The 16,425-nt window shown below is 36.0% G+C and overlaps 1 protein-coding gene and 1 long non-coding RNA gene across 3 annotated transcripts in view; one reads left to right on the plus strand and one right to left on the minus strand.

Annotated features, from left to right (window-relative positions):
- Window positions 1-16,425, plus strand: part of LOC132433273 (uncharacterized) — a 295,039-nt gene that overhangs the window by 221,483 nt on the left and 57,131 nt on the right. The window lies entirely within an intron of this gene.
- Window positions 1-16,425, minus strand: part of EPYC (epiphycan) — a 35,617-nt gene that overhangs the window by 1,286 nt on the left and 17,906 nt on the right. The window contains exons 2-5 of the mRNA XM_060023878.1: window positions 12,126-12,297; window positions 6,729-6,887; window positions 5,677-5,879; window positions 4,280-4,375 (exon numbers count right to left, since the gene is read on the minus strand). Coding sequence (XP_059879861.1) covers window positions 4,280-4,375; window positions 5,677-5,879; window positions 6,729-6,887; window positions 12,126-12,297 — 630 coding nt within the window. The remainder of the gene's footprint in view (window positions 1-4,279; window positions 4,376-5,676; window positions 5,880-6,728; window positions 6,888-12,125; window positions 12,298-16,425) is intronic.

Here is a 16,425-nt window from a genome sequence, read left to right on the forward strand (position 1 = left end):
TCTTTTATTGCTCAATAATATTCTTCTCTATGGATATGCCACATTTTTGTTTATCCATTTATCAGATAATGGGAATTTGGATTGTTTCCACTTTTGGGCTCTCATGCATAATGCTTCTATGAACATTTGTGTACAAATTTTGTGTGGACATACGTTTTCAGTTCTTTTGCATATGTACGTAGGAGTTGAATTGCTGGGTGATATGATAACTCTGTGTTTAATATTCTGAGGAAGTATTAAATTGCTTTTTAAAATAGCTGCACTCTTTTACATCTCTACCAGTAATGTATGAGGGTTCCATTTTTCTCTGCATCCTAAGCAAAACTTGTAATTGTCTGTCTCTTATTTTAGCCAACCAAGTGGGTGTAAAGTGGTATCCCATTGTGGTTTAGTTCATTGCTAGCATAGAAATACAATTGATATTTTATGTTGATTTTATAACCTTCCACATTGCTGAACTCATTGATTAGTTCAAATAATTTAATAAATTACTTGTGAGTTTCTACTTAAAATATTTGTAGATCAATTTGGGGGGTATTTCCATCTTAATATTAAGACTTCCAAACATGAATATGGGGATATCTTTCCTTTATTTAGCTCTCTTTCCCCCCAGGTTTATTGAGGTACCTTTGACAAATAAAACTGTAGATATTTAAGGTGTACTGCATTATGTTTTGATTTATGTATACATTGTGAAATGGTTACCACAATCAAGCTAATTAACATTTCCATCACCTTACATAGTTACCTTTTGTGTATGTGTCTGGTGAGAACACTAGAGATCTACTCTCAACAAATTTGAAGTATACGGTATGGTGTTATTAACTACAGTCACCATGCTGTATGTTACACCTCCAGAACTTGTTTATTGTGAATAACTAAAACTTTATACCCTTTGACCAATGTCTCCCTATATCCCCCACCCCCCAGTCCCTGGTAACCACCATTCTCTGAGCTTGACTTTTTTAGATTTTACACATGGGAGAGATCATATAATATTTTTCTTTCTATAGCTGACTTATTTCACTTATTTCTCCAGGTTCATCCATGTTATTGCAAATGGCAGGATTTCCTTCTTTTCTCAGGCTTAATAATATTCCATTGTATACATAGACCACAATTTCTTTATCCATTCATCCATTGACAGACATTTAGGTTGTTTCCATATCTTGGCTATTGTGACAAGTGACACCATGAACATGGACGTGCAGATAACTTCAAGATACTTATTTCATTTCCCTTGGACATATACCCAGAAGTGGGATTGTTGAATCATATGGTAGTTCTGTTTTTAATTTTTTTTTGAAGAAATATCATACTGTTTCCCATATCTGTATCACCTTATATTCCCACCAACAGTGTACAAAGGTTACCTTTTCTCTACATCCTTGCCAACACTTAACTTTGGTCTTTTTGATAATAGCCCTTCTAACAGGTGTGAGGTGACATCTCTTTGTGGTTTTGATTTGCATTTCCCTGATGATTAGTCTTGTTGAGCTCCTTTTCACATACTTATTGGCCATTTGTATGTCTTCTTTAGAGAAATGTCTAATCAACTCCTTTGCCAATATTTTAATTATCTTATTTGTTTTTTTCCTATTGAGTTGTTTGAGTTCTGTATATATTTTGGATATTAACCCCTTCTCAAATGTATGATTTGCAAATATTTTCTCCCATTCCATAGGTTATCTCTTCTCCCTGTTAATTGTTTCCTTTGCTGTGCAGAAGTCTTTCAACAATATGTCATAGTTTTCAGTATACAAATTTTGCATTCTTTTATTAATATAATTCTTAGGTAATTTATTATTTTGCAACTATTATAAATAAGTTTGTTTTCTTATTTTACATATTTTCTTATTACAAATAAGCTTGTTTTCTTAATTTTATTTTCAGATTTTTCATTTCTAGTATATACATATACATTAGTATTTATGTATTGATTTTGTAAACTGTCATATTGCTGAACTAATTTATTAGATTTCTATTCTGATCCATGGCTTATTAATGAAGGTGTTGTTTAATATCTACATATTTGTGAATTTCCTGTTTTCTTTGTTGTTGATTTTTATTTTAATTTCATTGTAATCAGAAAAATGCTTTGTATGATTTCAATTCTTTTCAGTTTGTTGAGACCTGTTTTGTGGCTTCGTATATTGTATATCCTGGAGATGTTCCTTGTCACTTGAGAAGAATGTATATCTGCTGTTGTTGGGTTGAATGTTATATAGATGACTGTTAGGGCTAGTTGGTGTATAATGTTGCTCAAGTCTTGTGTTTCTTAGTTGATCTTATGACTAGTTGTTCTATCCACTATTAAAAGTGGAGTATTGAGGAATCCAATTATTATTGTTGAATTGTCTATTTCCCCGTTTAATTCCGATAGTGTAGTCTTTATAAATTCTGAGACTCTGTTGTTAGGTGCATGTGTTTATAAGCATTACATCTTTCTGATGGATTGACTCTCTATGATTACAAAGTGCCCATGAGGAATAATACAGATTTAGTGCCTATGCACTGTACTATTTTCTTTGCTAGGTAATAGATACACATTGTTAATAATTATCATGCCTCACCTTTAAGTGATACTTCTCATGTATCAGTAAATGCAGTACCCACTTTATAAACTAAAACTGAGACGCAGGGAGGTTTAGATATTTGTCTAATCATTAAATAGTGTCAAGTAGAATTTCAGCCCAGGGAGTCTGATTTTGCCAGAGTTGTCATTCTTAATTATTATACCATATGTTGAAAAACATTTTTCAAATGAATCAAAAAAGGAGATTTTTATATGAGCATTAAAATGAATATAAAATGAAGATAATTTAAATTAAAAACAGCTTTATACTGGATATTGCTGAGGTGATTGTGAAAGAGAAATATTTTAAAAGGTTCACTTAATGCCTTTTTAAACCTTAGAATAGGGACTGTAAAGCCAATTACTTCAAAAAAAAATCTTATATTTTATATACAAGCGCATTCAGTTTAAATATAACATCAGAGACCTGGTTACTCTGTAGAAGTTAATATCAGCAAAGACAATAATAATAAAATTTAATTCAGAATTGGAAAAAAATTCCAAAATTTCCCTGAGGATGCCCTTGAAAATCCTCTTCCAATCCTAAACAAGTCAAGAAATCCTCATATTTATAGAAATTCACCCGCAGAAAAAGAGAGACCAAGAGAGAGCCATAGAGAAACAGGACGAGCACCAGAAAGGGAATACACATTAAGGAAGTTAACACAGCCAGAAAAACTCTCAAAAGTGACAGACTCAGACAAGACTCATAGACAGATATTCACAAAAAGACACCAAAAAGAAGTATGGAAAGATATAACTAGGAATAAGAGAAAGTTCACAGAGGTAAATAATTACAGGGTCCACAGAGAAAAAAAGAATCAAACTTGCTCTCACATAGCAAAATCACTTCTTGTGATGGTCTATACTTTATTTTTTGCTAAAAGATTGTAATATTACACCATGATATCGTGTCTTTGAGCACATAATGGTTGTGTTCCCTACAGATTTATTCCACAGATGAAATTATTACATTGATTACAGCTGTAGAACAAAAGTTACTCATATCTGAAATAATTTATCTTTCTTTGTTTCAACAACCAAAAACATTTGTTTTAATTGATCGTATTTTTAATATATTTAGAAAATATTAGATCATAACATTTTGAAAATGTGTTTTCACTCATTATTTCAGAGATAAAATGTAGCTTAAAGGGATTTAAAATAATGCAAGCTTTCAAATATGTTTGTTTAGAAAAAACTGCATTTTCTTAATCCAGAGAGATGGAAGTCTGTCATCTCTCAGCAGATAGGAATGTCCTAGGATTGAATTTTCCTCAGTACATGGAACCTAAAATCAAGACCTAAAACTGACATTTTTCCCCCCCTGAAAGCTAGAAATCAAATCAGATTTTTCTTTCCCTCTTTTTCTCTTCCATTTCTAATCTTTACACATTTCTTCAGCAGATGAAGCTCTCATTTTTTTAAAAGAAGCTTTGTATGTCAAAAAGATGCATTATGCCTTGGCAAAGAATGAAAATAAAGACTAAACTCATCAGAAATAAATCAGTAGAGATAAGAGTCATGAATGTACAATTACCTTGTACTCAGATTGAGAGAATGAATTAAAGACAGGAGAAAAGAAAAGAAAAATTGTCACAGTGTATCAACATGCCATTATAAACAGCTTTTGCATCCCACCTTCACCTGTTTGCTTCTGTTTTCCATGGAGGTGTTGGGGATAACTTACTAGCAGAAGCCTACCTGGAGGTGAAGGGCCCGTAGATTTTCTGGGAGTGGCAGAGGGATGTGTTCCAAGTTGTTATCGGAGAGGTAGAGATGATGGAGATCATACATATCCTGTAAACATTCCAAATGTAGGGTCTTAATAAAAATTAGTGGTGCTACAGTTGTATTTTTAATTCCCTGTCTGTGAAACTATTTGTGAAATAATACATGCCTGTTCAGGTCTTGTTTTGCAAAATTGAGGCAAATTAGTTTTCTGTGTTACTGGACAATTCAAATGAGTTTTGGAAGAATTGATAGCAAGCAAATATCTCTCTATGCAAATGAAACATGTTTCTCAATCTCTAGGCAGAAGCTTTCTTTGCCCACTCTAACTTTCTCTATTTAAGCAAGGCAGCGACTTCCCACAGAAGACACTCTGCAATAGGATTTTGAGGATTTTGGTGAGACATAGCAAGAATTTCCTTCATGTTACAGGAATGGAGAAATGAAAAGTTCTCCCCAACAAAATCTTGCTCCAGCCCAAGTACCAGGTAAAGGGCAGCCTAGCAAGACAGAATAAGTTTAGATAATAACAGGTCTAATCTAGCCAAACATCACAGGACAAACTGTGACTCACTACCACCCATGCCAACAAAATCTGAGTGGAGAGACTAGATTTTGACCTTTGCCAGGCTCTAATGAGGTGCCCTAACTTCCTTGCCCACCAGGGTGGTGTCACAGGAGAGCTAGTGGAGAGACAGGGTTTCCACCATTGCTCAGTGCTAACGGGTCCATGTAACCCCCTGTAGCCTCCATGGAAGTAATGTGATGTCCCTTCAAACAGTAGTTTAAATTTGTTTGTTCAACATATATTTAGAGGAGCAGCTTGAATGGAGTAAGAGTGGGTAAGAAAGCCAATCTGGTTACTATTCTCAGATTCTATGCTGTTATTCCAAGCAAGTCACTCTAACCCCAAACTTGTTTCCTTCACTTAAAAAACAAAATGCATAAGATTAACTGAATCCATTCTCCTTACAAAATAATTTAGAAGGTTTCTACCCTCAAAGGCACCACCCACACTCTGTACAAGTAGTTGTCCTTCCAACCACATAAGATACTCTTGTTAAGTGGCATTTTTGGTAAATACAATTCACCCAGCTTACAGCATTTCCAGGTGCAATTTATAGAGTGGTGCTCCAGATAGCCACGCACTTCTTATTCCAGCTCTGCTTTCTGTTCTTGGTGATTGAGCAGCCTCAGAATGTACCAGAACACAGTATTTCCCCAAAGCATGATACATAGTGTTGTAAAGTTTATTTTAGGAGTTAAAACTCTCATCAAATTGAATCCCTTTGTGGAAATAAAAAGGCTAGTCATTGATAGCAAAGGGAATGGGAAGATGAAAGTCTTTCATATTCAAACTCAAAACTCACTTTAAATGCTTCTTGCTTTATTCCTTTCCTTCCAAGTCTATTGTTGCTAATATCAATAAATGTTAAAGTGGTTGGCAATTCTGGGAGCTGCCTTATCTTGTTGTCACGCAGGACAAGCTCTCGGAGTCGAGGTAGCTTTCTGAATGCATCTTCATCAATCTCAGATATTAAATTTGAGGTCAGATCAATCTTCCTTAGATCATCTGGAAAAAAATGAGGGAAGTAGTTAAATATTCTTGAATATGTTTTGCTCACATAAAAATAGGAATATAAACTTTCCCATATACAAGCAAATATAAATATGAATTTAATTAGCAATGGACAACTAATGAAACAATTATTTCTAACAACTTCATAAAAATTTAATTGTTTCCCCCAAATACTATTCATATTTATGCTCTTATAAGAAAGTGTAACTTTAGCAAAGAAACTGACTCATTATATTTAACTGGTCTTTTCCCTATATTCTTCATAAACTTTGTCTGGATTTTCTATTTAAAACATTTTTCTCATTGATGGGAGATTATTGTATTTTCTAATAGTAATAGATGCATTAGCATTAAAATACAAAAGCATTAAAAAGAAACTTTCGAATGATTAAAACACTTAATGAAGACAAATACCAAAATTCTTCAAAGTTGACAACAATTATAAAGTCAGAATTTAGGTTTGCATTCATCAGTCATAAAGCAATTGTGCTTTACTGGAAGTCTATTCAAACAAGCCAGATCCTAGTAAATATATGACCATGACTTTCTACTCTTATTGTTACAACATGATAATGAGATTTAACCTATAAAATAGAATTATTTGTGATTTTTCTTTATTTGAAAATAGTTTGAGAGTATCAACAACTATATAGTTTCATAACAACCTTTATAGTTTTCATAACAACCATTTTTTCTCATCATAAAACAAACCTTCAAAAGTAAAAATAATTGATTTGAGTCATATTTTGATATTCAAGTTTCATTTTCAGTACCAACATTTCACAGTGCAAACATTTTAGGAAAAGTCTGTAAAGAGATGGGTATTAGTGCCATCATCCTTACTTAGGCTTGCAAAATCATTTCTGTTGATCTTTTTAATTCTGTTAAAGCGGGAATAGAAATAAGCAGTGTTCTTGGGCAGCGGAGGAATAGCATCAAGTTCATGGTCATCACAGTATACCGTGGTACTTATACAAGTACACAGAAGGCAGGTTGGAAAGTCTAAAAGAGGCAAACAATATATGTAAGCAACAAAAGCAACTTCTAACAAATTATGTGATTACGAATATTTATTAAACAAGATTCGCGTCTCAGACTATTCTGGCATATTTAATATTTTCTCATATAGTTTTCTTTAAATGGAATATTAAAGTCAAATATACCAACTAAGGCTACCCCAATAATTAGTATATTCTTTGTAATGCTTTAAAATTTTATTTTAAATTACTGAGTGAATATTGCATGGTTGTTGCTCTTATATTTACTGGAAATTCTATTTTCAGATGTAAATATTAACATTGTGGTTTTTATAAATTTAAAACATCACATATAATATTTTTATTAGGTCTTTCGTTCAATATTTAAACAACCCACTGAAACAAAATCAAGAAAAAGGGCAATGATCATTAATATTAATTCACTCAATGTGCATTTATTAAATCTTTTCTTTGTAAATGGCACTGTGCTAGCTGATGAAACAGTGGTGAGCCAAAGAGACAGTTCTGTTTTGTAATCTGCTATGTAAGATGAATGTTAATCACAAATAAATAAAATGATGACTGTGGTAAATGTCAAGAAATATCATAGGAGCATAAACTACAGGAATTTGATTCAGTCTGAGAGTCATCGTTTTCTGAGGAGGTGATAATTGAGTTGAAATCTGCAGGAAGAACAAGAATTGATTATGCAGGTGACAGGGAAGAGCATGCAGGCAGAGGAAGCAGCAGGTGCCAAGTCCCTTCACTTTGGAGGAACCAAAAGATGGTCCCTGTAGCTACAGTACAGCGAGCATTGCAATGTTTAAGACATAACACACACGGGCCTTATAGACTGTGTTACAGATTTTGTTCCTTATCTTAAGGATGGGCAGGGGTATTACATGATCAGATTTGCATGTTAAGGTGTCACGCTGATTGAAGGTAAGCTGGAAGACTGATGGAGGGCCAGTAGGCAGAGAGGAGATGAGTTATCTAGATAAAAGATGACGGTTGCTTGGCTAGGGTAATGGTGATAGAAAAGACAACAGATCCAAAAGAGTTGTCAGGCTGGATTATATCTCCATTTATTAATCTATTTTTTTCTATCACCCCCGTACATACACACTCCTACCCGTCCTTTGCACTCTGTTTATTGGTCATGTAGAGGACAGTGAGCTTCAAGGGAGATAGAGAAGAAATGGCCGGAAGAAAAGGACAATAGGATGGACGATGTTACGGAGGCCAAGTGGAGAGTTAGTTTGAAGGAATAGGGAATAGAAAATAATCTAAGCCTCCTGAGATGTCAGTTAAGGACTGAAAAATGTCTCTTGGATTAGTTACTGTGGGGATTATAGGAAACTTCAGTAAACACTGTGGAGTGATGAGGTTGGAAGCTGGATTACAGCCACGAAGGAGGAAGTTAGAGGTGAGGAAATAGTTACAGCACATACAAACCATGCTATTGAGATGTTTGACTGTAAAGAAAAAGGAAAGAAAGATGGTGATAACTATAAGAAGACGTATTTGTGGTGTGTATGATGAGGAAATGGACTAAAGTGAGAGAGATTTGAAGAATAGAATCCAGAGGAAGAGAGACTGAATATAAAAAGGATACTGAGAGGGCAGCAGGAAATGGGACTCAAAACACAATGGGAAGAATGAAGATTTCAGTTTAATTTAAAATCTGTGGTGTGAAGGACGCATCTGTGAAACCAAGGTTCCTAGCTCAATCCCTGTATGTATCATTTAGTTCATTGAGAGAAAGTTTGTTCTATAATTTGTCAGTTTTCCTAGTTGCTTCTGGTCACTAGTCATACCCTGGAAAAATTATGAATTAATGTAATTCTACCACTGTTACTGGAAAAAGAATGCAAAATTCTGATAATCATAGGTGTAGTAGGGGGAAAAAAACACAATCGGAAGAATTTACATCCCACATGTGGGAGGACAGACAGTTCCTCTGTTGTAATAGGAGTAGATGCATGGATGTAGATGTAGGTAAATTATATGTCTGCAAACAGAAAGACCAAAGAACTGCTGACCAGAAGACTGCATTTTCTTTGTGAAGGAGGCGGCTAAGCTCTCTGATGAGTTTGAGGGGTTTAGGGAGGAGGAGAAAAAAGTTGTGAGACATGAGATTGATGGGGAAAGTGAACTAGCCATGAGAGGTAGAAGAAGAAAGTGATGGAAGACTTTCTTGGGATTGCTCAGTGTCAATTCATCCCCATTTAGCTGAGACTTTGCTAGTTTTAGCACTGGAAGCCCCCGGTCTTGGGATCCCTTCACTCCCAGGCAAATCGGGACATTTGGTTGCCTTTGTTGAAGGAGCCGTTCGTGGTTTGAGATCAAGAACTGGTAATGCACCTACTAAGGTCTTATTACTGTTGTTAAATAGAAAAATCACGTATAATAACAACTTCAGGAATGAAAACTATTTTAGGAATGTAAATCTAGGAAAAAATTTTAAGGGAGAGCTATGCATTATTTAGTACTTGCTAATTTTTCTAATCACTGTAAATGAGTATTTGCTACTTATCACAGTTTTTAGAAAGTAAAGCATTTTGTTCTATATATTCATGGTCATGCTAGTTTAATAATCACTTAGGGTAATTATATATAGTCACACCAGTTATTATTTAATTCTAGTTTTTTCCACTCATAACTCAAGCCTACTTTATGTGGCTTCAGAATACTATTTCTAGAAATTGATATTCATAGTAACAAATAATATTTTGACTTTTAATGTTTTAAATATTTCCAAACTATTTGCCTTTGATAAATTTATAAGATTTAAATTTAATTTTAAAGTTTAGAATTTCGAGAGATGCTTCCTCTTTGGAAAGTAAAATGTGAATTAAAATTTTAACTTCATTACTTATTCTCAGACTCCTTTAGAGACAAAAAGTTTTTTTAAGTCATAATTTTTCTTATATTGTTTCAAAACTGACATTATTGAGCCATATAAGTTTTACTAAAGCTTTTAAAAAGATTGGACATTCTGCTCTTCTATTGTTCCTGGCTCATTAGGTAATGATGCCAGATCAGTCAACTTTTGAAAGATCTGAAATTACTTAAAAGTAAGTAATGTTCTAGAGATATTTAATTTCCCTATTTTGAGGACTTTCTGCTGGATATATACATTTCCTTCTCACTGTGTGTGTATCTCCCTGGTTCTGTCTGTAGCGTGTTCTGCTACTTCGTAGAAAGTTGAGTATGTGGAAAGAATATGGTGTCTTCATTAAAGAAAGGGCTTAGTGGCCTCTGTTTTCATGCCAGCGCCCCTACGTACCACTTCCATGACCTTGGACAACTTTTATAGTATTTTGGAATTTTAGTTTTCCTATTTATAAAGCGAAGATAACAGTAACTAGTACTTAGTATTGTTGTATCTCTTCAAAGAGCTGATGTACATAAAACACTTTAGTGGCTGGCGTATAGGCAGCATTTCACAAAAGACAACATTTTTACACTACTTATTGGTGAACAGTTAAAAACTCACAGAAGCAGAGGGTAGATTGGTGGTTACCAGGGACTGGAAGGAGGGGGAAAGAGACAGCTGTTCAACAGGTATAAAGTTTCAGTTATGTAAGATGAATTAAGTTCTAGACATTTGCTTATAACACAGTTCCTATAGTTAACAATGCTGTATTGCACACTGAAAAGTTTGTTGAGAGTAAACAAAAAAGATATACTCTTCGGGCTTCCCTGGTGGCGCAGTGGTTGAGAGTCCACCTGCCGATGCAGGGGACACGGGTTCGTGTCCCGGTTCGGGAACATCCCACATGCCGCGGAGCGGCTGGGCCCGTGAGCCATGGCCGCTGAGCCTGTGTGTCTGGAGCCTGTGCTCCACAACGGGAGAGGCCACAACAGTGAGAGGCCCGCATACCGCAAAAAAAAAACAAAAACAAAAGATGTACTCTTCTATCAAGAATAGAGTATTGAGAATAACTAACATTTATGATGTTTACTGTGGGCCAGGCACTAACTTCATTCAGTTAATCCTTATAACGACTCTATGAGGTAAGATCTATTATTTATTATCCCATTTTTTAGATGAGAAAACAAAGGCAAAAAAATACTGACTGCTTTGCTCAAGACTGTATATCTAGCAAAGTCTCAAAGCTGGGATTTGAATGCTCTTTCCTCTCTTCTGTTCTCAGTGTGTTCTGTACAAACTTTTCTTATATTACCTGTAACATATCACTGTCTCTAAGTTGGTTTACATGTCTGTCTCTATGTACTAGACAGAAATATCTGTGAAAACAGTAGTCATTTTAAGACAAGTCTTGTATCTCCAGAATTTCTAGTACAGAGACTCTTGATACTAACCAAACCTTTGCAATGGGAACTCTGTACCCCCTCACAACACCATTCTCCAAGTGTGTAATAGTGTTCTGGTGTGAGTCCACTTGAACAGCCCCCAAGGTTGACACTGGCAAATTCTAACATGAAATACCAACAAATCATAGAATCAGGCTCAACACCAGGAATTCCTTCTCATGACCTAAATAAAAGGCCATGGTTTACATCAACTTCAGGCCCTACTAGATGGAGTCCGATGTTATGAAATACTTTCTTCTCTTTTCCTTTTCCTGCTGCTTCCCAGGACTGAGTGAAAAGAAGCCTGTTTTCCAATAAGTACACAGACAAGAATCAGAACAGGCTTCAAACCCAGTGTGTGAACCTAATAGCTATGTGATCTCTGGAAAGTTCCTATGCTCTCTGAGCTAGTTTCCTTGGTAATAATGAAAAAAATAATACTAATACCTTCACAAGGAGGTTGCAATAGTCAAACGAGATAATGTGAAGTGCTGAGCATTATGGCCCCCAGAAAGCATGTGCTCAATCAATGTAAAATAATATTACCATCATCACCATCATCATTATCATCATCGTCGTCCATCATCACTTGATCTCCTTGAACTGCTGGGGCCTGATCTCTCAGACACGGACTCTGATCTTGCTGATAGTGTATCGTTTGTTCTAGAAATGCATTCCACCACAAAGCTTTCTGAGTAATGATGCCAGAAAAATATTTTGACCCCAAATCTTTGGTTATTTGATCATTTCCATCATGCCAAAGCAGAAGTATTAAAACAGCTTTATATTTTAATACCAAATACATGTATATCTCCTGCTTCAAACCTAGCCTATAACAAAGTTTACTCCTTGGATCATGGGGGCTCCCTGCAGAGTTGGAGCTTGGCAGTTTTGAGGAATGTACAAGTGGACTTCATTACAATCCAGCTTTGATGGACCTGACCTTCATTGGTGTGTGGGCCCAGAACCCCAGGGAATTCAGGCTCCTGTGGAGAAGAGCCGTCAATCAGTCTGGGGGTGGACTCCTCTTCCTCTTCCTCTTCAGCATCCTTTGGCTGTAGTGGCGGGGTGAGGAGCTCTCTGTTCCCCGAAGGTATCGCTGTCGCTATTTCAATCTGAAAAAGAAGCAGAATTTCATCAGGCAACCTTCTCAATCACCCTCTGTGGCAGTTACACAAATTTAAAATGTATCCATCTTTGCCGCAAGAGGTCGCTGGTGTTCTGAAGTTGAACAAGGTGGGACGCCTGCTTGCCTGGGAAGGTCCATGCGGTTCCAGTTACTGTTATTGTTTTTAATTAATTTTGTTTCTCAAATCTTAGTAATAGTTTCCAATGCCTTTTTAATTTTGGTCTTACTGCTCTTTACAACATTAAAAATAACCTCGTTTATTGTTTTCTAAATACCTACCATTGCAAGAATATATTATTGTTGTGAAAGATTCAAATTAATCCAGAAGTGTGCAGAGTAAAGTCCAAAGTCCCCTTCATCCTGCAGCCCCAGTTCTACTCTTCTTGTAGACAATAACCAATAAGAAATTGATGTGTATTTTCAAGTCCTTTTAATCCTTGGTTTTCTAGATTGAAATATGCTGTTCCTTTACAATGACTTACACTTCCTTCAATTGCATTTTTAGTGAAAAGTATCCTTTGTACTAAAATAAAATATATGGAGACAAGAAAACTACATGATTTGATTATAGAATGCTATTTCTCATATATTTTCACTATTATTTGAATAACAAATATTACCAATAATATTTGGGTATTAAAATTGACCTTTTTGAGAGCTTTGACAATAGGAGGCACTTTTATAAAATTTGAAAAGCTTCTCAAAGGTTTTTTTCATGGCTACTGTTTTAGATTACACTTGCTTTTCTCTTCTTACTTGCATATTTTATGTAGTGAGTTGTTGCCTCTAAGAACACTGTTTGCATTTAAAACAACCCGTTACTCTCAACTTTCTTTCCTTATCTCAGTCTGTTCCTTTGTATCCCTTAGTAAATCCCTACCTCCCTACCCTACATTCCTGCCGACCTTGTAACTTTGGGCAGGAAATCTGTTCAAGACAATTAGTTATCAACATGTAGGAACCACCCTTTGAGGCCTAGTTTTTTCATGGCATCCCAGAAATTCCAAATTCTCGCTTTATCACCTTGATATGGCCTCCTGATTCTTGCCATCCTTTATTTGGTTTCATTAAAAAAGCAAAACAGGGCTTCCCTAGTGGCGCAGTGGTTGAGAGTCCGCCTGCTGATGCAGGAGACACGGGTTCGTGCCCCAGTCCGGGAAGATCCCACATGCCGCAGAGCGGCTGGGCCCGTGAGCCATGGCCGCTGAGCCTGCACGTCCGGAGCCTGTGCTCTGCAACAGGAGAGGCCCGCGTACCGCAAAAAAAAAAAAAAAAAAAAGCAAAACACACAAATTGCTTTCTAACTTATTTAATGTCAAAATGATATGCAAGCTATTACTTTCATGTGTAAGATAAGTACATAATTAGGCTAGATATTTTCTGAATATTTTAGATAGATGTTTCCATTAACCATAAAATTTTAAGATAGACTTATGATTTAATGTCACTTTTATACACTTGAATACATTCCTTCACAAATGAAAATTATCCTTTTAAGGAATGCTATACTTTTTTTGTCAGTTTACTTTTCTGGATGTGTCTCCTTCTATGCTTCTGTAGTTTCTCCATTTCAGCCCTTCCTACATTGTATGGGATTGATTCCATCAGGTTTCCGCCAACCCAAGCCTACTTGATGGTACGCTTTGAGTTATGTCTTTTATCTTTGTACCTCAAGGCTGTAGCATAGTAGGTGATCAACAAGTACTTACTGAAAATAATAAAACAATTTTGCTTGTCCAAAATAAATCTAATTCACAGCTCTATGCTTAATTTTAGAGATTTTGCTGAGAAAAAATCAACGAATGTATTAATGCGTTGAAAGCAAACCAAAAGCACATTACAGTGTATTTGGTGCATTAGGAAGCCATACATGAAGATATTATAAAACGTGTCCAGAAATCTCTGCTTGAGAAGATTAGGCACACTTCCCTAAACAGAGAAACATACGGTTTCCATCTGCAGGGTCGGAAGGAGGCAGATTCAGAAGGAATGGATTTGCAGAGAGACCAAAAGGAGGCTCTGGGAAGAGCGGAAATTGAGACAGATCTTTCATGGAATGGAGGCAGCCTAAAGGGAGAAACACATTCCAGACACGTTGCCTTGAATCTTTAGCTTTGTAGAAAAATGTTTGCACATACTTTTTACAGATAATTATTTTTCCACCGATTTGACGTGAAGCTGTAAGGTCTCACTTGTCATTCAATATAATGAGGCAAAATAACTTTTGTGTTTATCAAAAGCTGTTTTGTTCATGCTTACTTGCTAATAAAATGTGAATGTTGAATAAATTTTAAGACCAAAGGAAAGGGATTTTTTTTCAGTTCAGCAAAATTACAGAACTGTAACCTCAAAGTACTGTGTCTGGAGAGCCTTTTGTATTGCAGACACCATTTATTCTCACATTGAATAGAAGTGATTTAGGCTTCTGTCGTCTTTTCCTCTTTAACAATTTTCATACCACGATGTGAAGCTGTGAGGCAATGCACGCAGAGAAATGAGGCCAAGGAAACGTGACCACCTGGCTCTCCGTGTGGCAGACTTTTATGCTTATGCTGCAGAAACCTAAATTGGGGAATAAACACAAATGGCCAGAAAATATCCCTGCCCCCCTTTCTCAGGCTACAATTGGAAACACTCAAATGCAAACATATCTGAGCCTCTGATACAAGTATTCATTCTTTTGGAGTTATTCTCCACTCTTTTTCGTTTTGCCGCCTTATTTTACTCAGACTTGCTCCCTACTGAATTGACTTTTTGATCTAATCATTATATTTCCCTAAAGTTTAAAAACACAATACAGGGTCACTCCCGCATGTGACCTTGAGCTTAGCTATCACTGCACTTGCTTATCTTCTTGACCCAGTACCAGCAGGGTACATCTTTGAGTTGATTGTTGTCTCATTCTATTCTCTTGTTTACTGACTGTCCGTTAGATGACTGATGCCATGCGGACTGTGTTTAGAAGCACTTTCCGTGTCCACGAGAGAGGTGTATCTCTACCAGGGATGACAAATGCATAGCGCATAGACAGTGACCTGGGTAGAGTGACGTCTCAGCAGACGTCAGGCTGGAGAGATCATAGTGCCAAGAGGAGTCCTCCACCCTGCCTCAGCCTCCACACCCAGCACAGACTTGACTCCACAGAAGCAACCCAGCACCTCAGTGCAATCTCAGGAAAATCAGGGCTGAAATGACCCCGAGGTGTCTTAGATGAAGTTTCTGCTCCTGGAGAAATAAGGAATCTCAGTAGAAAGTGAGTCAGTTACAGTTTTTTGTACCAGATGATGTGTACTCAGACTTTTACTGGCAATATTTATATTGTCTTAGATGAAGTTTCTAAGGTGTCTGGAGACACGGTGTCTTAGATGAAGTTTCTGCTCCTGGAGAAATAAGGAATCTCAATAGAAAGTGAGTGTCTTAGATGAAGTTTCTGCTCCTGGAGAAATAAGGAATCTCAATAGAAAGTGAGTCAGTTACAGTTTTTTGTACCAGATGATGTGTACTCAGACTTTTACTGGCAATATTTATATTGTTATTAATAATACTGCAAAAGATTTGAGACTTTTATTCTCCAATAGTCAGCAAAGTTGCCCATAGAAGAATCTTCCTATAAAAGTGCTCAGCAACATTTTAAGTGACAATAACATAAGGGGGAGGGTGGATAAATTGGGAGATTGGGATTGACATATACACACTATATATAACAGATAACTAATAAGGACCTACTGTATAGCACAGGGAACTCTACTCAATACTCTGTAATGACCTATATGGGAAAAGAATCTAAAAAAGAGTAGATATATGTATATGTATAACTGATTCACTTTGCTGGACACCTGAAACTAACACAACATTGTAAATCAACTATGCTCCAATAAAAATTAACTTAAAAAAACAAAAAACAAATTTCAATCAAATCTCCATTTGTCCCTTAGCAAAAAGCACATATAAGTGATCCATACATCCATATTAACCATATTACTACCGTTAAGCCTCTTATTTATCTTAATTTCAGAGTAAAAATATGAAAAATTAGTATGTTCAGAAACAGCAGTCACACTTCTTCCTAACTGGTTCATTCACCACTGATTCCTTCCGTAGAGACCTCTTGTTG

Source organism: Delphinus delphis, chromosome 11 (assembly GCF_949987515.2).
Source record: "Delphinus delphis chromosome 11, mDelDel1.2, whole genome shotgun sequence".
Taxonomy (NCBI): Eukaryota; Metazoa; Chordata; class Mammalia; order Artiodactyla; family Delphinidae; genus Delphinus; species Delphinus delphis.